This window comes from Glycine max, chromosome 13 (assembly GCF_000004515.6).
Source record: "Glycine max cultivar Williams 82 chromosome 13, Glycine_max_v4.0, whole genome shotgun sequence".
Taxonomy (NCBI): Eukaryota; Viridiplantae; Streptophyta; class Magnoliopsida; order Fabales; family Fabaceae; genus Glycine; species Glycine max.
Window position 1 is genome coordinate 33782744 of NC_038249.2, and position 26956 is coordinate 33809699.

General features: G+C 32.7%; 2 protein-coding genes across 5 annotated transcripts; one reads left to right on the top strand and one right to left on the bottom strand.

Moving 5' to 3' along the window:
• Window positions 1-5424: 5424 nt before the first annotated feature.
• On the bottom strand, window positions 5425-17048 carry LOC100787259 (probable pre-mRNA-splicing factor ATP-dependent RNA helicase DEAH9). 2 transcript variants are annotated; one of them, XM_014765793.3, is made up of 22 exons: window positions 16632-17048; window positions 16487-16561; window positions 16310-16399; window positions 16011-16090; window positions 15168-15237; window positions 14947-15032; window positions 13734-13803; window positions 12287-12382; window positions 11842-11947; window positions 11615-11661; window positions 11430-11513; window positions 11289-11342; window positions 10633-10733; window positions 9622-9712; window positions 8699-8863; window positions 7932-8021; window positions 7662-7733; window positions 7403-7501; window positions 7225-7311; window positions 6664-6717; window positions 6447-6526; window positions 5425-5861 (listed from the first exon to the last, which is right to left on the bottom strand). In XM_014765793.3, the coding sequence occupies exons 1-22, from the start codon at window positions 16887-16889 to the stop codon at window positions 5714-5716; spliced, it is 2103 nt and encodes a 700-aa protein (XP_014621279.2). In that variant the 5' UTR covers window positions 16890-17048; the 3' UTR covers window positions 5425-5713. The 2 variants fall into 2 exon arrangements, with proteins under 2 accessions (XP_014621279.2, XP_040864256.1); XM_041008322.1 differs by having other exon boundaries at window positions 15159-15237; window positions 16632-17032.
• Window positions 17049-17854: 806 nt separating this feature from the next.
• On the top strand, window positions 17855-22375 carry LOC100818078 (glutamate receptor 2.7). 3 transcript variants are annotated; one of them, XM_006594501.4, is made up of 6 exons: window positions 17855-18138; window positions 18210-18396; window positions 18495-19780; window positions 20206-20512; window positions 20856-21253; window positions 21755-22375. In XM_006594501.4, exons 1-6 carry the CDS (start codon window positions 18118-18120, stop codon window positions 22253-22255), a joined length of 2700 nt encoding a protein of 899 aa, XP_006594564.1. In that variant the 5' UTR covers window positions 17855-18117; the 3' UTR covers window positions 22256-22375. The 3 variants fall into 3 exon arrangements, with proteins under 3 accessions (XP_006594564.1, XP_014621281.1, XP_003541713.1); XM_014765795.3 differs by having other exon boundaries at window positions 18221-18396; XM_003541665.5 differs by having other exon boundaries at window positions 17855-18396.
• Window positions 22376-26956: the final 4581 nt, after the last annotated feature.

Consider the following 26956-nt stretch of genomic DNA (forward strand, 5'->3'; position numbering starts at 1 on the left):
CTTATTTAATCATCATTCAAGACTTTATTTAATAAAATAAACTCAATTTTAGTCAAATTAACCACTTGGTGAATTAGTCCAACTTCTCATCAAATTAAGTATAAGTTACACTTTTTTTTCAACTTTTCAATTGTTATATTTTCATTTTTTCTGAAATCTAACTTTTCTTGAATAAAAAAACTTGAGAGATATATTTCTTATCAAGTCCAAGAAAAATAACAACAAATAACTGAATCTTTTGAATATATTCTCATAATTTTTCACTCAAATTAATGTATGAGATATCATTACATTTCTGGATGAAATTGATATATATATATATATATATGTATGTGCGCCTGCGCCTTAGTTGGCTCCTCCAACTTACCACCATAAGTATACATCTTTAAGAAAAAATGAAAGTGATAATTTTTGTTGCTCACACATTAGACCACCTGTTTGTTATATTAACAACTGGCATTGATAAAAAAAAAAATACTACCAATTACTCAAAATTTAAACTACAATTTAATTTCGTTCTTGACAGATTTTTTTCTTTATTAAAAGTAACTACTAAATACTAATGCCATTTTTTAAGAGTACCTATTAATGACTTTAATATTTGATAAGAGAATTCCAATCTATAATTGGATTTGGACGTTCTGCTGCTAACATAAATGAAAAAGGACTATTAATTATGATGAAGTGAGGATGATCATCCTAATGAGTAAAGATTACATGATCGACCCATTCATGTGGGTGCTTTTATATATTTAATTATGAAATAAAATAAAAAAAAATTTATATATGTATTATAATTTTGTTAATTTTATATCATCCTTTAAAATTAAGGTTCACAAACCAATACCAGATAAAGGTAGAATATAATTATGATTTTATGTAAAAAAAATCAAATAAAAACATAATTAACACAAATTGTGACCAGGTAGGACACAACCAAGTGGAGACCTGAGAACAAAAGAATTGGGCAAGAGCCAAACATATCAAAACTTGGAGACAATAGAGAATAATCCTTTAAGGTGTTAGTACCAAGCACAAAGCTAAGACCAAGGAAAAAAGCATGAAAGAAGGAAGAATCCTAGAGACTAAGAAAAGTTGTACAAGAATGATAAAAAAAAAATTAAAATTTAATTTTTATCCTTTTTTTTAAATATGTGATTTTAGTTCTCTTCTTTTTTAATTGACATATTTTATATTATTAATTTTAAAAGTTTACTATTTTAATTCTCTAATTTTTTAATTGAGACATCCCGTCTCTCATTTTTTAAAATCTATGATTTTAATTTCCTTATCAATTTCAAACTTGTTATTGATGGTGTACTCCTTAAATTCTTTTTTAATAAATCAAGTTTGTTAGCAACTAAATAATTTAAAAAAAAATATCATGTGCATAACATGTATAGAGTACATGCATCAACTTTGAGATTGAACACAATGATTTTTTAATAGTAGGAGACAAAATGTCTTAATTAGAAAATGAAGGACTAAAATCGTAAATTTTTAAAAAATGGGACATAAAATGTTTAAATTAAAAATAGAAAAAGAGAACTAAAAATATATATTTAAAAAAATAGAAAAATAAAAATTACATTTTAACCTAATATACAAACTTTTTACTGTTTATGAAGTGGTTTGGGCAAAAATATATAGATTTCTAATATGTTCAAGAAGTGAAGAAAAGGAAATCCAAGAAGCTACAAACACCGGTTATCCCCTTCTATTTGTATAAAAGACATTGAAAATAGAACAATTTATCAATGTTGTCTACCCAAACGCTTCTAAGCTTCACCCAGCTTGCATGCACAAAAGTATTTCCTGATCCTGAATCCTAGTTTCATGGACTTGTCTCTCAACAACTCTAAGGAAAGTGAAAAAACCACATTATGGTGGCAGAAGTGGTGAACAAACCAATAAATATATATGCACACTGATGCACACTAGAGATGAGTATAGCCATTAGAGATGACAAATAAATATATTTTGGATTATGGATTAAAAATAGATAGCATGTAAGGATAAAATAAATCAATTTTTATTCTATTTGCACACTCATGCATACTCATCTTTTTTTTTTCTACCATGAATGTTACCCAAATTATTCAACTTTAATTTCATACATTAATCATTTGTATTTAATCACTTAGTTTAGTTAATCAACCTATGAGATTAGGATAAGAATATGTGTCTTAACTCTTAACAACATTAAAAACAATACTCTTAATAAAGGACTACTGAAATCTCTTTGTTTAAGATATTTTTTAAAATTTAGAGAGGAAATATATTAAGTGATTCATAAGATCTTAATTATCAATATTATAATTAATGATTATTATTTATATTTTACCTATAAAATATATTTTTTGCTGAACCAAATCTAGAAAGATTTTAGTAACATATCTTTTAATATATTATTTTTTCACATAATTTTATTAATTAGTTATCTGAATTCTGTTAATTATAAAATAAAACTCACAAACTTTAAAAACCAAAATGAAATGATAATTGTTGATTTAAATATTGATTTTTGAAGAGACAGTTTAAACGTTGATGGTTGAAATTATAATAAAATGAATAATATATACCTATAGAAAATATTTCAAGTTGTTAAGATTTTAATTTTAACTATTAAATTTTTAATCAATCATTGTTATTTATATTTTCGTTGGAAAATATACTTTTACTGAGTCAAATCTTGAAAAAAATACATATATTTTTTTATTGTTTAGTTCTATAGATTAAAGAACTTAGAAATTAAATAACTGTTTATTTAAGAGGATTTACATTTTTGTTTCCCATCATTCCAATTCCTATCCTTTTGCATGAAATTTCATCCCCACATCCTCCAATTTCAAGAAAAATAAAGATAAAATTATATTTTTAGTCTCCCATTTTAAATCTAATTTCGCATTTGGTCCCCCATTAATTTAATTCACAAATTGGGTCCCCTATTTTATAAAATCCTGTCATGTTGATCCCTAGAACCTCAATTGGAGATACGTTAAATTTAACGGTCACATGTAGAGGCTCTTGAAATTCTGCACCGAACTCTCTCGCTCAATGCAAGCATTTCCAAGGAATCTCTCATATGACATGTGGTAGTCAATGTCTGAACCTTAACTGTCAACGTCTTCAGGGAACATTTTAAAATTTTACAAAATAGGTAGATCCAATTTTCAGGGAACATTTTAAAATTTTACAAAATAGGTAGATCCAATTTGTGAATTAAATTAGTGGGAGATCTGCTAAATTGAAACTAAAACAGGAGACCAAAAGTACAATTTTACTAAAAAAAACTATACCTTCTTCGCCTACCTATATCAAGCAATCTTCCCAATGTTCCTTATGCTCCAATATTTGATGATTTAGGTTCCACCACACACTATCAACCATAACATCTATGTATGGTGACTGTGGATTAATAGACAAAATCAGGTGAATCTGAATCTCAACACATAATGAACCAATTCATACAAAACCTGAGAATGTATTCAATGAGTATAATTTAACTATTCCAACGAGAATGAATCGGTACTCTCATTCTTCTAGTACAGTTTTTTTTTTGTGATATATCTTACAATGTGAGTCTATGACTGGTTTCATTGATTGTGTTATACATTTATATATGAAATACATGTAGGCAAATCAATTTGGTGGGAGAGGGATTCCCTCCCGTCGGCTTTAATCATTTATTATTATCCCAAAAATAACATCCTTTAATGAGAAAAATTAAGATTCTGTCTCATTTTTTACTGGACAATGCTTATTACATATAATTCTAGAAAAAAAATAAGAATTAAATTAGGGACAGAGAACTATTTTATGTCATTATAAAACTTCAAATTTTGCAAGTAGTATGTAATTATTTTCTTAAAATTTAGATAATGACATAATTATAAAAAGTAAAGTCTTATATATTTTTAATACAATTGAAACATAATACAAAAAAGTAACTATTTTTATAAACATAACTATGTAAACATTTGTTCCTTTGTCTAAAAACTAAAAAATACAAAAAAAAAAATATTCCTTTATAATATAATATTGATGGAATTAGATTAAACGATTTAATCCTTTGTTTTGTTCATCCTAATTACAATGATTTGAAAACATTATTTCATTATTAAGTTTAGAATTAAAAATAAATATGTCAGCTTATACACATTTAATGAATGATTTAAATTTAGAAAACAGTGATAATTGTATTTAAAAAACATCATGCCTCAAACTCATTTAAACACTTAATTAAGCATTTTAAATAAGTTGATAAACTATAGTATAGATTATAATTATGCAACTTATTGTGAAATATTGTTTCCATGTAACAAAGTAAGTACTTATTATCATAGTTGAGATACTATTGCAGTTTTGGTTTTTAGTATAAAATGATATGTTAACATATTAGAAATATTTTTAAAACAATGACATTTAGCAGAAAAAATATGATTAAAAATTGTATATAATGATCATGATAGGGACATTAATTCCTTGGATAATACTTTAATTTTACATACAATTTAAGAGAAGTGGTATCAATTATATATAACAAAAAGTGATCATTCGAAAATACTGTTTGAATCAATAAAAATATATTTAATAAACAATTTACTTGTGATTTAAAAATAAAAAATCTTATTATTCTACATAAATATCTATAACAATACATATAATACATAATTTCACAACATTAGTTGAAACAAAATATTGTTTTATCATTGAAGAGAACGAATCTAAAATATTGCCCTTTATCATGAAATGTGAAAGGATTGAAAACAATTTTTATGTGAAGTTTAATTTAGTTGAAGTTCATAATTCTATTGTCAAAATTGATTGAGCTTGATGTTTGGCATGAAAGATTTGATCACACTAATTTGAAGTCATTAAAGTTTATGCAAGATGAATTTGACATGATAAATCCTGAGAGTAATTAAATTGGATAAGACAGTGGTTTAAACTGAAATTGATGGCCAACTTGTAGACATAATGACTAAAAAAACGCTTTCTATATCAAGTTTGAAGATCATGGAGAGCTTAACACTAACACAACAAATTTCAAGGAGTAGTCATGAAAAAATTGTTATTCGAATTTTGAATAAGTTTTGATAGAAAAATTGTTATTTGAATTTTGAATAAGTTTTGATAAAAAAAAATTGTTATTGATGTGTATTTTTATCTTTTTTTTAGTTAATTTAGTTTTAAATAAATCTGATGATAGATTTGATTGATTAGAAATTTTAAATTAATTGTGAGCCTTTACATAGATATTCTCTTTTATGAATTTGAATGATAATTTTCCTCCAATTTAATCTCTTTTTTTTCTGCAAGTTCCAATAGTTTTATATTTTATTTTACAAAATATGCCCATCACATTTAAAGAATAAAGCATTACACTTTTCAAAAGCCATAGCCCACGATTGCCTTCAAAGATTACAAACAAGAAAACATTCTAGAGTTTGCAATTTCTTAATAAAAAAATAAACCTTTTCGTTCCTTATCCTTAAACAATAATTAACAACTATAAAGGCATTGAGACAATAACAGCCCTGAGGACTACAGAGGATTAAAAAAGACTTCCAATAGCCTTGACAAAGTATGCAATTTACACACAGGAGAGTCCTAACACCACTGGTTAATCTGCTCTACTTGAACTGAAATTTGTCATATATTAACAATTTCTTTCCTTCGCCTCAGACACAGTTAATTAGCCTACGGCAAATCAGCGAAGAAGATGATTAGATTGCTGTAGCTGGTAGAAGTGAGGAGCAGCCTCCAATAGACATGAGGGATCTATGGTTATGACATTACGCATGTATTGTCGATCAGTTGATACAAGAGAATTGTAAATAACCCACTTTGGATTTACTCTGCAAAAGAACACAATTTTAGGTTAACTTCAGATACAGAGATCATCTATTAAAATATTTCATTGTATCCCCTAGAAAAAAAGGAAGAAAAAAGATACAAAAGTCAGAAGTTCAACAGACACCGGAAGAGACTACAGGATTTCTGTTTTAGTATTCCAGGTTACTTGATAGGCAGAGGAATATGGGCCAACAGCAGAGCAATGAAAGGCCTAAAAGGGGGAGCAACCCACCCAAGCGTTTAGAAGATTATGTTTGAAGGATCCTAACAGATTCTGTTATTCACGGATATGCTCGCACTAAAGGAGAATCTGCCAGAATAATTGTTATTTGTTATTGCACAATTCTGATTATTGCTTTTTGCATTTTGTTATTTTCTGTATTTGTCATTTAGCAATTTGCACGAGTTATATATACGGTCTGAAATAGATGAAGCAAAAGTTATCAGTCTCCTTCTTCCCTTGTTTAGTCTGGAGGTTCCTTATTCCTCGAATTCAGACAGCTTGATACCCAACATTACTTGATCTTCTAAAGCAAAAATAGTAGTGCACATAATACAAAACTTTCACAAACTCAGTTTGTACTAACCTGAATAGCACTGATGATGGATGAATATAAACTTCCTGTGATCCTCTTAACGTCTTATACATCCCGTTATGACTGTATTCCTTTTAACAAGGTACAGAAACAAAATTTAACCAAGTCAAATGATTTGCTTCACTACAAAATTTGTGGTGAAAAATGGTAATATACATGAAAATGAAAGAGAAACGCATGTATTTTAGTGTGTCAAGAAGTATCTCACCTCTAGATGGCATGCATTAGCGAAAAAGCCAGCAGTGACTGCTTTTCTGACCACCTGGAAAGGTATAACATTTAAATATGCACCTTATAACCTAGCCCCATTTTAAAGAAAGTGTACAACTTATTTGGACTTATGACATAAGCACTCATGTATGTGTTTGGAAGAGCTTATGAAAATATTAAAATGACTTATGACACGCCCATAAGTTGTTTTTAGCTTATTTCAATAAGCTCTCCATGATAGCTTATGAAAAAAATATATAGCTTATATAAAAACAGTTTAACCGTTTTTTCCCCTTCAATTACTAAAACAACAATAGGACCTTAATTAAGTTGTTTGTCCAAACGGGCCATAAAACCAAGGAACTGAAAGTGAAATCATGTAGTAGGGCGAAAAACCAAAGAATGGGACAGGATCAATAAAATAATAATTACACTAGTGCAGAGCTTTCCATAACTTTGACTATTTAAGCACCCAACAGAGAATAAATCAGGAGAAGATTGAAGACAGTTTTAAAAAAATAAATCATAATCAGTAAGTATAAAGAAAAAAAAAACCAACCTGCATATCACTTTCGCAAGATTTTAAGACTAAGCCTATCCTCTTGGCAATTCTTTTGAGTTGTTCTCTAACTTCAAGAACCTTTCTCTGTGCAATTTAAGCATCCATGTCAACATGAATATTGGAAAGGACATATTGAAATGCCTAAATTGTGCAAAATTGCTAACCATATACACACCATGGCATGGTAGTTTACATAGTTCTTGTGACACCACTGTGAAGATTTACCAGACTGATGAAACCCCTTATATACATTAAGGAACGTTACATGGTCACCCTGTAATTGTACCAATTATCAAAAGATCACATTTACGAATAAAAAAAATACTTCATACATCATATTGCTACAGATAAACAGTTATATCACACAAATAATGTAGAGGAAATTACGGTTTTAAATAGAAAAAGTGAGTCAGAAAAAACGCAAACTAAAGTACCTCCGCAGCAGCAAATCTCAATTTTGCTTCATCTGATTCCTTTTGTATCCCTCTCCCTGAGATCCAGATAGACTGTATACATAGATAATTTGAAATTAAGGTCAACTGCTCTATACATTAATGTTCAGCTATATATTTGTGATGATATACAGATAGAGTTCATTTAATATTTCCCAATGTCAGCATGAAAATTGATTCTTACACAGAATTTTATTAAAATTTGTATCTAAAACAATTATTTATGGTCATGACTACAGCAAAAAGATTCACCTGGACGGAAAGAACAGCAGCAATGGTGATTATCTCCTCTGAACACCCAAGTTGACTGGAAGCAATTATCATTTTTGAGACCATCGGATCCTGGCAAATGTAGTGATAGTGGTTGTGTCAGTAGAGGTAACAATTATAGAAGCAATCATGATACATGCTAGTGATGGCAGCAGCAATAGTAGTGATGGCAACAGTAGCAATGGTTGTGGTGGCAACAATGCTGGTACATCGTAGCAACAATTGTGGTAGTGGTGGTGGTGGAGCAAAACAATTGCGTAGTAGCAAGGTGAAAGCCTGAAAGGTGGAAATTTTCTCTATCCAATCCTACCTGTTCCTAACCTAGCTCCCTCTTCTGGATAATTTTTGAACTAATGAACATGACAGGATAAGCTTATCCTATCTTGTCAGCTCACCAAACAATACATTAAAAACACAGGATATGATAGCTTATTCGTCCTATCTTTTTTTATCCTGACCACTAAATGACTCTCTTAAAATGTGGGTTTGGGTCTAACTCAACCCCAAAAACTAGCTCTTAGGGTGAGGGTTGCCCCCCCCCCCCCCCCCCCACACTTATATACTCTATATTGGTTTGATCTCTAACCGAAGTGGGGCTTGGATTTTTCTCAATAGACTCTATATGTCTACTGTACTTAGGACTAACCCTAGGCCCATGGTGAATAAAACAAGTCTTTATAATTCTACAAATAGAGATGAAGCATTTAACAAATGAATCAAACATGATTTTTGTGGTAAGAGAAATTTACAAGTGGAATCTCTGCAACTTGAAATCCAGTTGGTGAAGTCAGCTTAGCATCATCATCCAAAACCCTAAGTGAGTAGAGAATTTCTAATGCTCGGATCATTGCTTCAGTAGATGGAGACGCTGGCCAGTCAAAGCCCAAGATATTATCAATCCCCAAGGCCTTTAACTGGAAATAACCAGAAAAAAGTGTCAAGTAATTAATTTTAGGATTGATCATTAACTTGATCTACCGACACACACTATTACATCGAACAATATTCCAGTAATAGCACTCCAATGAAATGATATCAGTAATATCAGAAAAGGTAGAGGTGATAATTGGACAATCCATCTCATCAAACACTATACTACTAAGCTTTTTCTTTTGTGGATAAAATTGATAAATTTTAGTAGAGGTGATGGACAACTAAGGGGAAGAGGCTAAAGAATGCAACAAAGTTGTTCAACATCTTCCATATTAGAAGAGAAACCCCCCTTAAAATTAGCCATAAGCCAAGTAACAAAAATACCAGACCATGAAAAAGAGTTAGTAAATACCAGGCCAGGAAAAAAATAAAGGCGCACTAAATTCATTGGAAGAAAAGAGTTGATAAAATGAATTGTCAAAAACACTGAAGTTTCGAATGCAACTTCCTCTTTCCCTCTCTCTGGTTAATCTTGATTTTTTTTAATTAAATTATCATATATGGGGAACAAATACCCTTTTTTATTATTTATTAAATTCAAACAAATTCATGATAATTCAAAATAGCAATGATGCAACTTTTCATTAGTCGTCATTCTATTGATCAGAAAAATATCATCCCAGTCAAAAAGTTCCATGCTAGGAGAAAAAGAAATAACAGATAATGGTGGTAACACTAAAAAATAAACCAGGCTAAAATACTTCTGTTTCTGTGAAATTATTCCATAACAGTTACTAACCTGGATAACGCAGGAGACCATACTTGATCTCTGTATCTCTGGAATCCCCTCATTAGACATGTGGTTAAGAAAATATTCTTCTGTATATAGCCTGGTTGCAATCATGGGCTCAGTGAATGATTGCCAAAGTTAACATTTACAAGATACAAATTACAATTTGAGATGTTGACACGGTAACAGGAACACAAAACAGAATACAATAAACAACCATTAAAAAAAATTAGTAAAACACAATGACCATTATTACACCGCGAAATTGAAGAAGCAATACCAACTTCATGAATGGAATACTTAATATGATATCAGAACACACACATATGAGGAGGAATCAAATTACACCGGTATAACTTTGACCACTATTACATCATTTCTATAACATGATATAAAATGCGATTTTTATTGATCCAACCGATGAATTATATCTATGTATTACCAAGATCTTTTGTGTCAAATTTTGTCAAAATTGAACAGCAGCAAGAAGGTAATCAAATAATTCATATTTTAGTATTTGAAATGTTTATATTACATTGATTTTAATTTATATGAAAGAGGTAGCAAATGATTTTGGATTAACATGAAATTTTGCATATGTGATCTATGTGAAAGAAACTTTTAATCCAACGGTGAGTTTTAAGAAAATATTATCTAGTTGAAAATTATAAAATGATGTAATAGTTGTCAAAGTTACACCGGTGTAATTTGATCCCTCCTCTCTCTCTTTCTCTATATATAGAGATATATATGACTCTCTCCATATATAGAGAGAGAGAGAGAGACAAAGGAAGGTTATGACCACAAACTACAAAGTAGACAGGAAAAGATATCCTCCAAACCAGATTAAAAAAATTAAGTTAATATTTAGTTAAATAATTGTGGTTCTTTGGAAGAAAATCAGTTACCACATACAAAAGTCGATCTCTTATCTCTGAAGCAACAGGTGACTAGGTTAAAAAATCATAATTCATAGTGAAACATGTTCATTAAACAGTTGAAGGTAACTAACTACTACACCTGTAACACTTTCCTGGTCGAACTCGTCCAGCCCTACCAGCTCTTTGTCTAGCAGAAGCTCTAGAGATTGGTGCCACAACCAGATTTTCAATATCAGAAATCTATTACAAAGCATGGAAGAAAATTAACCTTGGAGACATAAAAAATCTGAGTAAGGGAGAGGAGAAGAATGGAGAAGGGACAGCTTCCAGAAATAAAATTACACTTGGAGACATCAAGAAATCTGAGCCAACGAGAATTAATAAAAATTTAGTGGATAAATTCTAATAAAGTGAATAATGAAGAAAATACAGAATAAATGTTAATTTAAAATTCATTAGTATATCATAACTGAGAAATCGTCATCCCAATATATATTGAAAATTTTAAGGTTTTAAATCCTTCATGAACCAACAATGACTTGTATAAAATTTAAATAAGTTACATAAAAAATTGATGAAGCTTTTTTAAATTTTTAAGAAAATACCAGGGCAGAAGTGGAAAGTGAAGATAACTCCTCTGCAGTGGAACAATCTTAGATGAAAAATGGAGATCAAAAACGAAACTTGAATGGAAGTAAAGATAGATCAAGTGACATTTATAAACCAAAAACAGGAACAAATCAATATAGGGATCATTACTATATCTCTTTAATAGAAACAACAAAATGAAAATACCGGATTGTAGAACCGCTGTTTAGAGAATCCACTGTCAACAACATAGACAATTCCCTGCATGATTAGAAAAATAAGAATGGATAAGGAGGATCTTGTCTCTAACCATAGGCATAGTCAAACTTATGGTAAAAGAGATGTTACTTCCAACGTCAGTGATGTTTCTGCTATATTAGTAGAAATGATCACTTTTCTCTTTCCTCGAGGGGCTTGAGAGAACACTAACTCCTGAGAGAATGTAAAACAAGTATCACTCCATTCAGAAATTACAATTATAATAAGTATAGAAACAAATTTTTGACAAGTAAACCCACAGATGTATTTCTAACCTGTTCAGCGCGTGAAAGTCCTGAATACAGGGGCAAAACAATCAATCCTGGAACAAAGAAAATTCCATGCATTAGTTGTATCTCATTGAAGACTTAAAGATATGAAATCATTTTCTTGTTATGTTCGGAAAACACAAAAATTTATACATATTTTACTCATTTTTGTTGTCAGTAATTAAAGACATCAAAAGCTAACAGTCCAAATAATAATTATTCAGAGTGTGTACCTGAAGAGTGCTTTCCAGTAGTTTGAACCTCATCATTAAGTAACTGAACAGAAGCATCAATATCATCTTGTCCAGTAAGGAACACTAGAACGTCTCCTGCAGGCTCCTAAGGAGAGATAAGAAAGACCAAACAACCATTTCAATCCATTTTGTTTTTGTTTTAACTATTTAGATAAATCTGACTTTCTGCTTACATCAACAGCAGAAATGTATAGTTACTAGTTACTATAGTATGCATCAAAATGAGCACTCATATTTTGGATCAAGAGTACACTACACTGATTTAAAATGCCTCACAAATAGAATGCATTAGTTGAAGTTATCCTGTTTCGATATAAGATAACATACCCGCTCATGGATCAAGAGTACACTACACTGATTTAAAATGCCTCACAAATAGAATGCATTAGTTGAAGTTATCCTGTTTCGATATAAGATAACATACCCGCTCATGGATCAAGAGTACTGTTGAAACAGCAGCTTGAACATAGTCTTGGACAGGTTCCTCAGAATAATTAATTTGTACATTGAAGCCTCTACCCTAAAAATCATAAAGCATAAAGCATAATAATGTATTTGTATTTTGTATATCGAAAACTTTAACCTGGAAATCACAAAGTCATAGCAATGCCCCACTTAATTAAAATATTTCCAAATTATATTGTAGTTCTGAAAAGTGAGGTGTTTCTTTGTGAAAATTAATATTAAATGGAAAAGAAATACACCAGGGAGATGATACAGACAGGCAGGAAAAATTTAATAATAATAATAACAATTGTAAAAAAAAGAACAAAGGAAAGAAGGAAGATAGCAATACAATAGCAGCCCAGTTCTGTCATTGGATCAGATACCACACTGAAACAATCATAGGCAGAGAACTAGAGAGAAACCAATACATAACCTTGTTGAAAGCAAATTCAAGGGCAAGGGAGATGCAAGTGACCTTAAATATGAATATGTTTTGCCCAGTGTTATCAAATGGCGGCCATGGCGGAAAAGCGTGGCGGAATTTTGAAAAAACGCCACCGAATAGCGGTGGTGTGGCGGGTTGCTAATGGTGGCGCCATGGCGGGTCATGGTGGAATAGCGGGAAAGGCAGAATAGTGGCCTTTTTTGTTTTTTCGCAGTAGGTGTTGGGCTGACCTGACCCAACCCTACCCGATAATATATTTTGAAAAGCGCAGCAGCCACGAACAGAAACAGAACAGCAGCGAACCAGCACCCGCACCCAGCAGCCACCACTACCAGCAGCGACGACCGGCAGCAGCATGACCCCGCGAAGCAGCGACCAGCAACCGCACCCAGCAGCGTCGCAGTGACCAGCAGCACCATGAACGGCGGTGACGAACGGCAGCATGATGCATGGCAGCATGACGACGAAGACGAATATTGTGGACGACGGACAGTGGTGCCTTTTTTTTGTTTTTTTTTTTCCTTTTTTTTTCTGTTTGACATCCGTTTTTTATGTCTGCAGCTTTTTTTTCATTTTTCTATTTGACACTCTTTTTTTATTTTTGACAGTCCCATTTTTATTTTTTTTCCTATTTGACGTCACGTTTTTTTTTTCTGTTCAGTCCTCTTTTATTGTATGAACTCATGAAACTTTTTTAACTTTTTTAGTTTATTTGAATGCAATCCATTGTTTTTTTCAATTTCAATGAGTTTATTTAGTGTTGGTACTTTGTTATTTATAATTATATATATGTATTCTTTTTTTGTCCGCCATGACATCTGCCCTTTTCCACTACACCATCCACCATATTTTTATGGCGGATTTTTGGCTTTCCGCCATGAACCGCGATCCGCCATTAACAACACTGGTTTTGCTTCAAACAAATGCACTTAGAAAACAGTAGGCATGAAAGCACGAGTCATAATCCCAAAAATAGTACCTCAACTGATAAGATTACAGGTTCCACTTGTAGTCCATGCTCCTCGTTTTCAGGTTCTCGGCGCTTTTTTCTGTTAATAGAACACATTGTTGTATAAGTGACTGCTTTTTCAGGTGACAATCAACATCTGAATACTCAACACAAAAAATCCAGAATACTTTTAATTTTAAACAATTCAGTAATTTGGTATTATATATTAGATAATAAGTAACAGGTATGGTGAATTGGACACAATCCTAATGGTTGTAACTAAGTACAACAAGTACAGAACTAGTCAGCTTAACAGTGAATCCAGGAGAGTTTGTTAGGCACTCCTATATAGGTAATAGGCAAAAAGAGGGATCTGCATATGCTGTAACAATCTTTTATATGTGGCAAGAAGTGTGGGAAGCATGAGGTGAAGTTAGAGGCTGGGTGGGGATATAAGGGAAGAGGGAATGAGAGATACGCAATCAATTGGGTAGTCTTAGGTGGCTCTTGCCATAGGGCAGATAAGTATACTTATGATATTTTCTTTCTTTTTCAACATTTTTCTGCATTTTCATATTGTAATTAGAGCTTTGTTGTCTGGATTTACTATAATCCCTATAGTGAATTCTGGTTTTATCAGTTATGCTTACCAAATGGGAAAAGTAAGCAACTAATATAACAATGTTAATATTAGACACTACTAGACAGGCATGCTAACAATAACAAACAAATGCTTACCAAATGTGGCCAAATTTTACCCATAGTCTAAAGAAAGGAGAAACAACCAAACTGGATTAAATATGGTATTGCAAAGGTTATATTTTTTTTTTCCATTGTGCTTTTGTGGGTGCAGCAGAGAGGAAGAGTGTTGAAACATGACAGTTTAAAGCTACTGATTAGACAATGATCTAGCATCACAAGGTCATTTCTTTGAGAGAATAATATTAGCATTACAAACAACTAAATGCAAACAGATATAGGTGTATTTATGTATGGATAAAAATGTCCTCCACTGATGATGAATTTGGATTCTGATAGAGAAACCTTATCTTTTTGCAGGTTTGTTTTTTTGGTGGCTGTCTAAATATGATCCAGGTGAATCTTAAAATCAGACAAGCAATTTTCTTGATAAAATCTTGTGACATTTTTATGAAGATAAATTCTATGAATACAGCTTTCAGAAGAATGTTGAAGTGTAAATAAAAGTCTGAACAATTGAAACATAGCACGAGCAGAAGAAAACCTCATTCGAAAGAAGTCAGACATCGACTTTGCTTCAATAGTAGCAGATGAGATAATCAACCGCAACTCTGGCCGACGCCGTTGAATCTAGAAAAGTAGCAAACAGAATTCATACAAATTAAAAGATTAAAAAAAATTAAAAATAAAGAGGCCAGTTTTTAATTACCAAAAAAAGAACAGCATTTTATTCCTATAGATATGTTGTGCCCGTACATTTAATACCTTTTTCAATAGTCCAAGCAAAATGTCAGTTGATATTGACCTTTCATGAGCCTCATCCAGCATTATAACACTGCAACAAGTATTTACAGAGGTCGGCGTAAAAGGAGTTCAGAACAGGAAAAGGGAATATAGCATCTTTTTCATAGAAACGAATATAGGGTCCTTGCTACTTGGCATGGCCACAAAAAAAAGGTGTAAAATTCAGTATAATGAACACTATTTATATAACAATTTAACAATTAGCATTTGCATGGACAACATTTAAAGTCTCAATAGTCAATTAACTTGTTTTGTATAAGAGCTAGACTAATATCCCCTGAAAACCTCTGTTGCTATACTGCCTATGGGGAGGGTTAGGAAATCTGTTAAATTAAAAACTGGCAAAATTCAAGGGCACCAAAAAGAAAGATACACAAGGACAATCTCGAAGTCTGCTAGCGACTTCATAAAGAAGGAAAAGAACACCATTAGTCTTGATGTTTTAAAAAAGAACATAACAAAAGATAGGATGCTGAACTGCCTTCATACAACTGCCATAGTAGGAGATATAAGGTTGGTTGGGCGGTTAAGAAAGAAGAAAAGGAGGGAAAGGTCGTGGGTTCGATCCCTCTTGCTAACAAGAAACTAACAAACTAACAATTGAAATTTGTCGATAAAATAAAATACAACTGCCGCAGTTTCTCTAGTTCATGCTCAAATGCTCGTCCAGGCACTTTGACATCTAACTCACAATTTCTGTACACATAATAATGTCATTTTCATAATAGTTATACAGGTAACGTATGCATGTAACATTTGAAGTAAATATTTCATCGAAATGTTAAAAAAGGTGATAACAAGTACCTGTATTTGGTCAAAAGAGGATCGTCCATCATTTCCCTTAGCAGCACTCCATCAGTTAAGAACTTTAGCACAGTTACATCCTGTGCTGACACAAAACGAGAAAAAAAAATGTTGTAACAACTCCACTCATTCGTTATCATCTAATCAACTCTCCTCTTCTACTATTTATTTTATTTCATCCTTCTTGTCTGTGATATTAACATAAATTATATATACGCAAGTGTGTGCAAGAGTAAAATGACAACAAACATAAGATGCAAATAAGTGATAATTGAAGAGAGTCAGAGAGAGATGCTCACCGGTTTGGTAACATCTTCAAACCTAATGGTGTAGCCAACCTCTTCACCGAGTTTTACTCCCATTTCTTCGGCAACTCTGGAAGCAACAGCCTGTAAAAGCAAAGAGATAAGATTTGCGATCAGAGAGAACTGTGAATGATGAATTGAAGAATGAGTGATATGATGCGAAGAAGTGACCTGAACGGCAAGTCGCCTAGGTTGAGTGCAAGCAATGAGTCTGCCACCAGCGGCCCAACCTGCTTCCTTCAGGTACTGCAATGCACAATGCAAACTGTTAGTCACATGAAATTTGCATTTGAATTTGAATTTGGAGGAAGATGACCTGAGGAATTTGAGTGGTTTTGCCACTTCCGGTTTCGCCGACGATGATAGTGGTGGCGCGAGTCTCGACGAGGTAGAGAATGGCGGTGCGGTACTTGAACACAGGCAAACGCTGGCGCTGCTTATCGATGCTGGCGTAGCCGTATCGAGAAGAAGAAGAGGAATGGTGAGAGCCGGACAAGAAGAGAACACCGCCTTCTTCATCGTCCACCACGCGACCCTGAGGCCTCTCCGTCCCTGGCTTCCAGAACTGCGACATGTTTGGTTTGTTCAATTGTTCATCGCCCCAACGCACGATGACCGCCGACTCCTTCAGAATTCTCCTCTTGGATCCTTTTGCTCCAGAGGACCCAATTTCACTTGGCCCAAACCCATGTGTGTTTTGTTTTAGAAACAGAATAGTTTAGTTTATGTCACTTAATTAAGTGCTGTTGGCTGAAATTCTGACCTTAGGTCTTATACTAAAAAAGTAGTGTGTAGTCTTTAGTTTGATATCTAAGTAAGGATAGATTTGGTCTTATACTAAAAAAGTATTACATTAAAGATATTGATTTAAATAAAAAAAAGAATTTATAATTCATTTTAGAAAATATAAATTGCATAATACTATGTAGAGTTGGGCAAGATTAATGGATTTTGTTGAGTCTAAGTTATTATGTTTGGCGGAATCTCGAGCTTGTTTAGATTCACCAAGTATATATTTCCTTAAATAAATGTCCGGGAAGCTTAAATAAAATATATCATATGAATTAACTTAGTTTTAAATATAAAAAATTACTTTTGTTTTTCAAAAAAGTTATCTCGATATTTTTTCAAATATGTTATTTTAAATACAAGATTTTGTTTTGAAAGATTTTAAGTACAAGATGAACAAATTTATAAACACAATATGACTTATACTAATGGATTTTTATAAAGCTTATATGAGACTATTTTTTTATTTTACCTTTGCAATGTTTTCATGAGATAAGCTCAAAACAACTTAAATAAATTTTAAAATTATTTTCAGAAAAAAATCTAAAAATGTTTCAATAAAGTGACAATTCTTAAGTATTAGCTGCAATAAATAAATATAATAAACACAAAGAAAATTAAAATAAGCTAATTTTCGTACGGGAAAGGGATGAGGTCCAATTGCGATTCCTCAACCTCTTCTCAGCCATCCGTATTGACGTTTCAAATGTCTAACTTAATATCATATTGTCATGAAATATCTTTCCTATTCTCCATTTACTCAGCCAGGGTCCAATCCAAGAATAAAAAACGGAAAATTTGTTACGTTTCAACTTAATACTACTACTAGTCAAGATACAAACTTTCAAACTGATATTTGCAGCAGAATGATCATCACTAAAGTTCTAACATTCCATTCTATTATAGGATCATGATTTCTGAGCATACATATTTCATTACAAGAATGTAACATCACTCTGTCGAAATTTAAGTTTTAAGTCAGTTATATTACTTGAGAGCCAATATGAATTTTCATGCCCAAACTTACAAAGCAGGTAAATATCTTTTGCTTTGGCCTTCTCTAAAAATCTTGCTTCTCCTATTCAAGTGCCTTATTGGAGCTCAGGTTGCCTACAGTTTCCAAAATACAAGTGTTGGCGTGGTAATTGATGCCAATTCAGAGGTTGGAAAACAACAGAAGAGAGCCATGCATATTGCAGCTCAAACTTTCAATAATAACTCAAAGAATCACAACAACATAATCCTTTTCTTCCACGACTCTGGTGGAATCCCTTTACAAGCAGCTTCAGCTGGTAAGCACTATTTGATGATGAATATTTAATTATTTTTTTACTTTCTTAATTTCATTTAAGCACTCTTTATAGAATATCTTGCTGCTTCTTGTTTCCAGCTGAAGAACTAATCATGAAGAAGAAAGTTAAAGTGATTGTTGGCATGGGGACATGGCAAGAAGCAGCTCTAGCTGCTGACCTTGGAAACAAAGCTCAAATTCCAATTATTTCATTTTCTTCTCCTTCAATAGTCCCTCCTTTAATGCAACATCGTTGGCCTTTTTTGATTCAAATGGCTAAAGATCAGGCTGCACACATGAACTGCATAGCAGATATTATCCACGCGTACAACTGGCAGAAGGTTATAGCTATATATGAAGACAACCCTTATAGTGGTGATTCTGGATTGTTAAGCCTCTTTTCCGAGGCTCTCCAAAAGGGTAACGCGCAGATTGAGAACCGATTGGTTCTTCCACATTTCACTTCTTTATCTGATCCAAAAGGGGTTGTTCTTGATGAATTGCTTAAGCTGTTGCCACTAAAATCTCGTGTTTTTGTTGTACTTCAAGCATCATTCCCTATGGTAACTCACTTGTTCAGAGAAGCCAAGAAGATTGGATTCTTGGGGAAAGATTCGGCTTGGATAATCAACGAGGGGATCACAAGTATGTTGGACTTTGCAAATAAATCTGTTTTATCCTCTATGGAAGGTACTTTAGGAATCAAAACCTACTATTCTACAAATTCTACTGCTTATACTCATTTGCAGGAAAATTTCCAATCTGAGCATGCTGAAACAGCAGGCACTAAACCAGGATCAGATGCATTACGAGCTTATGATAGTGTTATAATCATTACAGAGGCCTTAGAGAAAATGAATAGAAAATCTAGTAACTCAAAGCCAAGGGTGTTCTTGGAGAAAATTTTATCTAGCAATTTTAATGGTTTAAGTGGTAATATAAGATTCCAAGGAAGTCATCTATCCAACACTGCAGTATTGAGAGTCATCAATGTGGTTAATAGGGAATACAAGGAATTGGACTTTTGGACCCCAAAATTCAAGTTTGCTGGATCTCTTGAAATACTGAAAGACAGAGAGACAAGGGGTGATTATGCTACAAATAACTTAGCTGGCCCAGTGGTTTGGCCAGGAGGCCTAATTTCTGCTGATCCTATTGGATGGAAAATGCCTACGGATACAGAACGTTTAAAAGTGGCAATTCCCACAAACCCTGCTTTTGTTAATTTTTTGAAGGAAGACTCCCAAAAGCAATATAGTGGTTTCTGTATTGATCTTTTCCACGAGGCACGGAAAATTCTGAGTGACAAGTATTCTGGGATGCCTTATGAGTTTCACCCCTTTAATGAATCCTATGATAAACTTCTACAGAATGTCATAAACAAGGTAAAATCTTTGCCTTCTGAACGCATTAAGTTCTAGTATGCTTGTGTTTGCTATTTTCGTCTCATCTTCAATATATGCGTTGCACACCACAACATAACATTACCACATAGACCAAACATCATATGCATATCAAAACTAAAGCAAATTGTTTCTTAATTTACTGCCTTAGTTGACCTTTGTATTTGAACAATCCAAAACTTGTATTCTCATTCTGCACCAAATTGGCACAAACAACATCATTTGTCAAGGAAAATATATTCACCCCGAAGCATTTTTATTGTTTGAATGTCTCAACCCAAAATGCTTTCTGGTATACTTTTTAAACTATATCCTCTTATTAGAAATTTTTAGTATTTCAATTTTATTCTAAAACAGAAAGGGAAAAGAAAACTAATGCTTCTGTTTTGGACAAAAATCAATTGCAGTCCCATGATGTTATTGTAGGAGATGTAACAATACTTGCTGAACGATCAAAGGATGTGTGGTTCACTCAGCCATACACTGAGTCAGGCTTATCACTTATTCTTCCAATAGAGACTGAAGGGTCAGCATGGTTGTTTATGAAACCTTTTAGCTCGGAAATGTGGATCGCAACTATTGGAATCCTCATCTACACAATGTTTATCGTATGGTTCCTGGAGCATCACTTGAATCCAGATTTTGGTGGACCATTGAAAAATCAGATCAGCACAACACTGTGGTTTGCTTTTTCTTCTCTATTTTTTGCTCATAGTAAGTATAAATGTATAAATAATGAAAACTCTCTCACTTTCCTTTTTCTTAGTATTACATTCAGAGCTAAAATCGATTGGTAATTTAGTATGGGCCATTTTCGTTTGTGCTATTTCTGAGTCAAGCTGCCATCTTGTACAAATCTTATACACAGTGGCTTCAAAAGTATGGATAAAACAATATATAAAGAGTAGCACTTAAGAGTTGCAATACTTCAAAAAATCGTGTTTAGAGAAAAACTTTAAATGTTAGATTTCATAAGGATTTCTTCTTCGATTGGAAAACCTAAAACCTTGTTTTTGCAAACTAATTCTGACACATATCTGATTTTGATGTGCCTCAGAGGAGAAAATAAACAGCAACTCTGCACGAGTAGTAGTTGGTGTATGGCTATTTCTTGTGTTTGTTCTAACCTCAAGCTACACTGCCAATCTTTCGTCATTACTTACTGTCAAACGATTGAAATCTGGAAGAGATGTTGAGTGGCTAAAGCAAAACAACTTATCAGTTGGTTGTGATAACAGCAGTTCGTTTGTAAAGAACTACATGATAAATGTGTATAATTTCACACCACAGCAAATAATAGAGGTGGATGGTGAACATGACATTGTGGATAAATTCAAAAGCAAAAATATTTCTGCCCTCTTTCTTGAGAGCCCGTATGAGAAGGTTTTCTTGAATAAGTACTGCAAGGATTACACTGCAATTACAGCTACCTATAAATTTGGAGGACTGGGCTTTGTAAGTGCTTACTGCTTACAACTCCTTTTCCAACCGTAGTTATGTATTTAGCACTCTCAAATTCTGTTTTATACTACGAATGTCAGATGAGTTTGTTCATTTTTTACTCTGTAGAGTTAACTTCCACAAAAAAAAATTTAGAGATGCAGCAAAATTACTCTAAAAATAGGAGGAATTATATAGGAAAAACTTAGTGGCTGCCCTTTTAAGTGTTGGTGGTGTTCTCTAATTAGAAATGGAGTTTCAGCTAGTAATCTGCTTGATAAAAAAGGTTTGCATTAAAAGATCAGCACAACTGAGGTAAAAATCCAATTAGAAAACCTTTGAAATGGAAAACAATATGCAAAACACCTAAAATCATGGTTTAATCTATCCAAATTATATTCATTCTGAGAAAACCTTTGGAAATGGAAACTTGTTTTGTAGTCCTTGAATTGATATTATACTAAATAACAGAAGATTTCAGACTTGTTTTTCTTCCACTGACTATCATATGTGCAGGTATTTCAAAAAGGATCTCCCATGGCAAAAGACTTTTCTGAAGCCTTTTTAACACTAGCGGAAAATGGAGCACTAAAAACTTTGGAAGAGAAATGGTTGACCCCTTCCAAGGAATGCTCAAACGGCTCAACATCTCCAGAAACTGAGAGCCTGACCCTCCACAACTTTTGGGGTCTCTATATCATATGTGCTGCCATATCCACCATATGCTTTGTGATGGCCTTATTGAAAAATCACTTAAATAAGCATAACCATATTGAAGAGGAAGATCAACATCAAGACAGTGCAACAGCTGATGATGATAGTGTTTGGAAGAAAGCACTCAGAATTGGTACAGGCTTTTACAATAATGTGAATAACAAAACTTTAGGTAGAGCTGCAACTTTTGGTGGAATGCAGCTTACACGTCGCCGGAATTCCTCAAGATGGCAGAGCATAAGCACTTCTGATGATGTGGCTAATCCACAGAGTTCTCAATCAGCAGTCAAAGATATGCTGTAAACTACTACTAATATGGTGTAGTCTGCATAGTTGACATATAACCTTGTCCCTTGAATATGTGGTCAAGGATTCAATCTAAGTTTGTGTGTATGGAAAAATCTAATCCGGATCAGTTGGGGTTACTTTGCTCCTGAGCCTTAATTTCAAACAATTTCATGAAATAGCAACTAACAAGTGCTGCTTTCCTACATTGCTCCAAGAGTCGACATTGAGAAAGCAACATAGTTTTTTGCGTTCAAGAAAAATTGCATTCCATTGAACATAGTCTAAGCCATTTTATAGCTTTACAAGGAAAGTAGATAAAAGGAAATAGCAGCGCACGACTTAGATTCTTAAGAGTTAAGATCGTGCGTGGTATTTGACTAAGTTCAAAAAGAGAAAAAGAACAACCAACTAATTAATCCCTTAATAATAGGGATTATTGAACGACTACTAATCCTACCACATAATCGTCAGTCAGCTACTTGGTATGGCTAGTGGGAATGTACAATAATAATAATAATAATAGAGACTACTGAAACAATAGTGAAACCGTGAAGCAAATCCTAAACAAAACACGTTGAGGCAGTAAGCCCTAATTACTAAGAAACTTGAACAATCATAACATGCTGTTGCTAGATTTAATTTGGCGGCGGAGGCGGTGCTCGGCTTCTAGGATATGGCGGCTTAATTTGAATGGGTCCATTAGGTTTCGGAGGCGGTGGAGTCGGGATCCTGCGTTTAATTGTCTTGACCTGCAGCATGTGAGGGTGAGGGAAATTCAACAATGACCTGTGATCAGAATCGGAAGCATTGGTTATGAAACTAAAATAGGAAAGTAGCAATGCATGCACAAGGATCAAGCCAATCAACAGTGTCTTAGAGCCCATAATTGTTGTGTTTAGCGGGGAGTCTGGATTATGATATGTATACAGATGTGAAGATGGCGGATTTGTTAATCACTTAATCAAAGCACCAATTTCCAGGATAAAGTTGCCAAATTTCTTAGCAAGCTTCTGTGAACGACACTTGTCATATTATTTATGGGTGTATTTTTGGTTTATTATATTTTAATATACCAAATTTTAAAGGTTTAATTTTCATTTTTTTTTATCTTTTTAAGAGTTTTATTTTATTATATTATTTTTTAGGAGATTTTTTATATTAAATTTTAAAATTTTTATTTTGTTTTTCTTTTATGCTTTTTAAATTCTCATTCTAATATTTTTATTTTTTTTTGCTAAAGATAGCAGTGTTTTGTATTTTGTTAATGTTTTAAATTTTGATGAAACAAGTAACATAATTAATTTTAAAATTGAAGATTAAAGTAATTAGTTATTTCAAAATTTAAGAAAATATTGTACAAAAGGAAATTTGCATGAGATGTACCAATAAACACGGGTAAACATTTAAAAGCAGCATGTGATTATTTGGATTTGACGGAAAATAAGAAAAGTTACTTGTATCAAATTAATTCGTCAGACACATTAAATTTAATTTTTTATCTTTTAAATTTGGTTCAACATAATCTTTTCATGAGTTTCTTCTGTTTACAGTTAATGTTTGCTATTAATTTTAACATAACATTTAAAAACCACCAAAAAAATATTATTTACTGATGAAGACATGTTTATGTATGGGTGATTAACATAGTAATGATTTTTAATTGGATAAATAATTAATTTAGTCATTAAATTTGTAAAACACCAATATTTAGGTCTTTAAATTATGAAAAAATAAAATTTGTCCTTAAATTTAAAAAAGTACATTCAGTATCAAACATCTTTGTTAAATGAAATTGACGATGTCTATATGGTCTGTTGGACATAATTGATAGTGGAAATTTTGTTGTGTGTGCTACTGACTCACTCAGTTACATTACATTATCATATAAAAATTAAATGACTAATTTGTTAGAAAATTCTATTTTACTTTTTATTACTTGAGTAATATTAAAAGGGATCAACATTTGTTATTCATTTTCACCAATGTCCACCATTTGTATCTTTTGGTGTTCCCTTCTTCTCTAAATGAGAGTGAGAGACAAAGCCTCCAATAAGAGGATTCCTTATCTTTGACAATCATTTCCACGGCCTCATTTTCTATAAAACAACTGACAAATCAATTCCTAAATAATATTATTTAATGTCATTTAAATTCCTAAATTTAACACATAAATATCAAATTAATCCACCACAAATAACTACACACTAAATCTAGCATTACATTTCTGTTTTAGTGGTTTCTAACAACTCAGACACCACATGTGAACTAACCAAAGAGAAACTGCAATAACACAAAAACAAAAGAAAAATGAAGTATTTTATAGTCTTCAACTCCTTTTGCAAGTAATCAATAATTTCCTTCGACTCTTCTGTCCGTCTTTCTTCAATAGGATTCACCCAATGAAAAAAAATTAATTTTTCCAACATCTCTTGTGTTCTTTTGCACTTCTTTTGTCTTTTATTATTGAATGGCAAATGAGCAACTTACAAGAGTATGTATGTGTAGAAGAAAAACATGGAATACCAACACCATCTATTCTTTTGTTCATTGCTTTCCTTTTTAACCTAAAATTTATTTTATTGAACTCAAAGACCTTATATACTTGTATAATATATGTTTTTTTTTTCTTTATTAACAAGTGGAATTAAGATTTCAATATATAGCACTTTTTTTTAGCATACCACAATTCAGGCTTTATGGCATATAGAGCACTTGGCACCCCCCATAAAGTGAATAAGTATGTTGTTAATTCATTGGTAAGTATATCAATTCGTCCAAATAATAAAGTAAAATAAAAATTCGAATGTCGAGTCCACAAAGACTTTGATTATATTCAGAGTTGTGTATATCCAATTTTCAATCAATTAATGAATTGGTTCAACTATTAGTAACATGTGACATTAAAAGTAAATTGACATAAAATTAAACTAATTAGCTAGCATGTGCAAGGCGAGAAAAAAAAACACTTAGAGCGGTGAAGCAATGGTTGGTGCAAAATTACGGATGTGTTAGGGGCTTGGCCTATCAAAACTATTTTTGCTGCAATGTTAATGATTTTTCTCTATTAAATATTATTTCAATTATTACCTACATATACTCATATATTCTAGTCATGATTTCTCACACAAAATAGTCTAATTCATTTAATTCTTCTTCTAATCCCTTAAAAGATAAAGTAGTTGAATTACATTATGAACAGAGATGCATAAAATAAGCTAAATAACATCATATTATCCCCAAAGATGAATTATTTAGATGTTATTTTTCAGTTCTTAAGAGATAAATATTTTCTAATGCCTAAATCCTAAAACATAGCATAAATATGGATAATCAAACCACAAACATGAAAATAAGTAAAAAAAGAGACAATGAAACTGAAATAACATTACATATATAGTAAGAGTCATTGCATCAAGAGTGTTTGGTTGTTAAGCTCTCAACAATAAGTGGTTTAGCCTCTCATTATCATGAGAGGCTTAAAATTACAAAAAGGGTGAAGGTGGTGGAAGAGAATGGAGGGAAAATGGTGAGGAAGGAAAGTGATGGCTCCCAATGGTTGATTCTTCTCTTCTTGGACGTGCCCTAGTTGTTCTTCAATGTGGGAAAACTGAATACATTCTTTCCCTCCTTTTTCCTCACTTAAAATGCAACTCAGTTCTATTTTCTTCGTGACCTCGCGCTAAGTGAGAAGTAAGTGGCTACGCGTTAAGCGCGCCTTCACGTGACATTTGGCTTCCCTAGGTGGCTTCTTCATGCTAAGCGAGGTCTGCCTGCTAAGCAACCGCATCACGCTGAGCGAGTGTGGCACGCTAAGTGAGAGTCTTCAGGCCTTCAACTCTCTCCCACGCCTTCTTCTATGTTTCTATAAAAAAATGCATCACCAAATAGTATAAATTTACTAGTTTAATCATTTACTGGACAAAAACTTAGAGGATGTCAAAATCCTAATGATTCCCACAAAAAGAAGCAATAAAAGAGGGGAAATCCAATAATTTTTATGTGACTTAATTACAAAATATACTTATGCACAACATTTATCATTTGTGAATCCATTTGACAAGCCTCGAAGACAATCCCAAGCAAAAAACTTTATTTTGTTAAGTAATTCTTCTTTGTCCAATGACTCATTTTTAAAGATGATTTGATTTGTGGTACTTTACACACACCAAATCAAAGGTTTGAAGTTGATGCATTGTAGCAAGAACACTCATACTTAATCCTATAACCCACAATCCCCTCACCCAATTTGAGCCACCAAGAACTACTATGCTATTACCTGATGCTGCTCTGGCATGACAGTTACTCAAAGCAACATAAGCGCTATCATTCACCATCGTCAAAGGTGATTTTCGACAGGACGCTCTTTTGTTTTAACTTCCTCTTCTACCTTTCTATTTTTCCCATCCACCATTCGTACACTACCTCCTTCATAAGGACGATGTTGCTCCTTGAACCGTCGCATTGTGTCTGTGGCCCCCACCATCGCAGTGTCACCATTGTGGTCTTTGACATAGAAGCGTAGAAGGAGAGGAGAAGACGAGGAAGAAAGAGAAAGAAGAGAAAAAAACAAAAGGGTAAATTTGAGAATGAAAGAAAAAAGAGAAAATAAATGAAAATGTGTCTGGGTGGACAAATTGGTCCATTGAAACTTCATATGACAATTTCGTCCATTTGAGTCAGCAACACACTCAATAAATTTCTTAACTTTATAACAAT

Excerpts from the sequence above, each read along its gene's own strand:
- LOC100818078 (XM_003541665.5), top strand. The coding sequence starts at position 18,108 with ATGAATTTTCATGCCCAAACTTACAAAGCAGGTAAATATCTTTTGCTT. Across the intron at positions 19,781-20,205 it reads TACAGAATGTCATAAACAAG|TCCCATGATGTTATTGTAGG; the intron begins GTAAAATCTTTG and ends AATCAATTGCAG. Across the intron at positions 21,254-21,754 it reads AATTTGGAGGACTGGGCTTT|GTATTTCAAAAAGGATCTCC; the intron begins GTAAGTGCTTAC and ends TCATATGTGCAG.
- LOC100787259 (XM_041008322.1), bottom strand. The coding sequence starts at position 16,889 with ATGTCGCAGTTCTGGAAGCCAGGGACGGAGAGGCCTCAGGGTCGCGTG. Across the intron at positions 15,033-15,158 it reads TATTGAAAAAGGTATTAAAT|ATTCAACGGCGTCGGCCAGA; the intron begins GTACGGGCACAA and ends CTACTTTTCTAG. Across the intron at positions 11,948-12,286 it reads TACTCTTGATCCATGAGCGG|GAGCCTGCAGGAGACGTTCT; the intron begins GTATGTTATCTT and ends ATCTCTCCTTAG.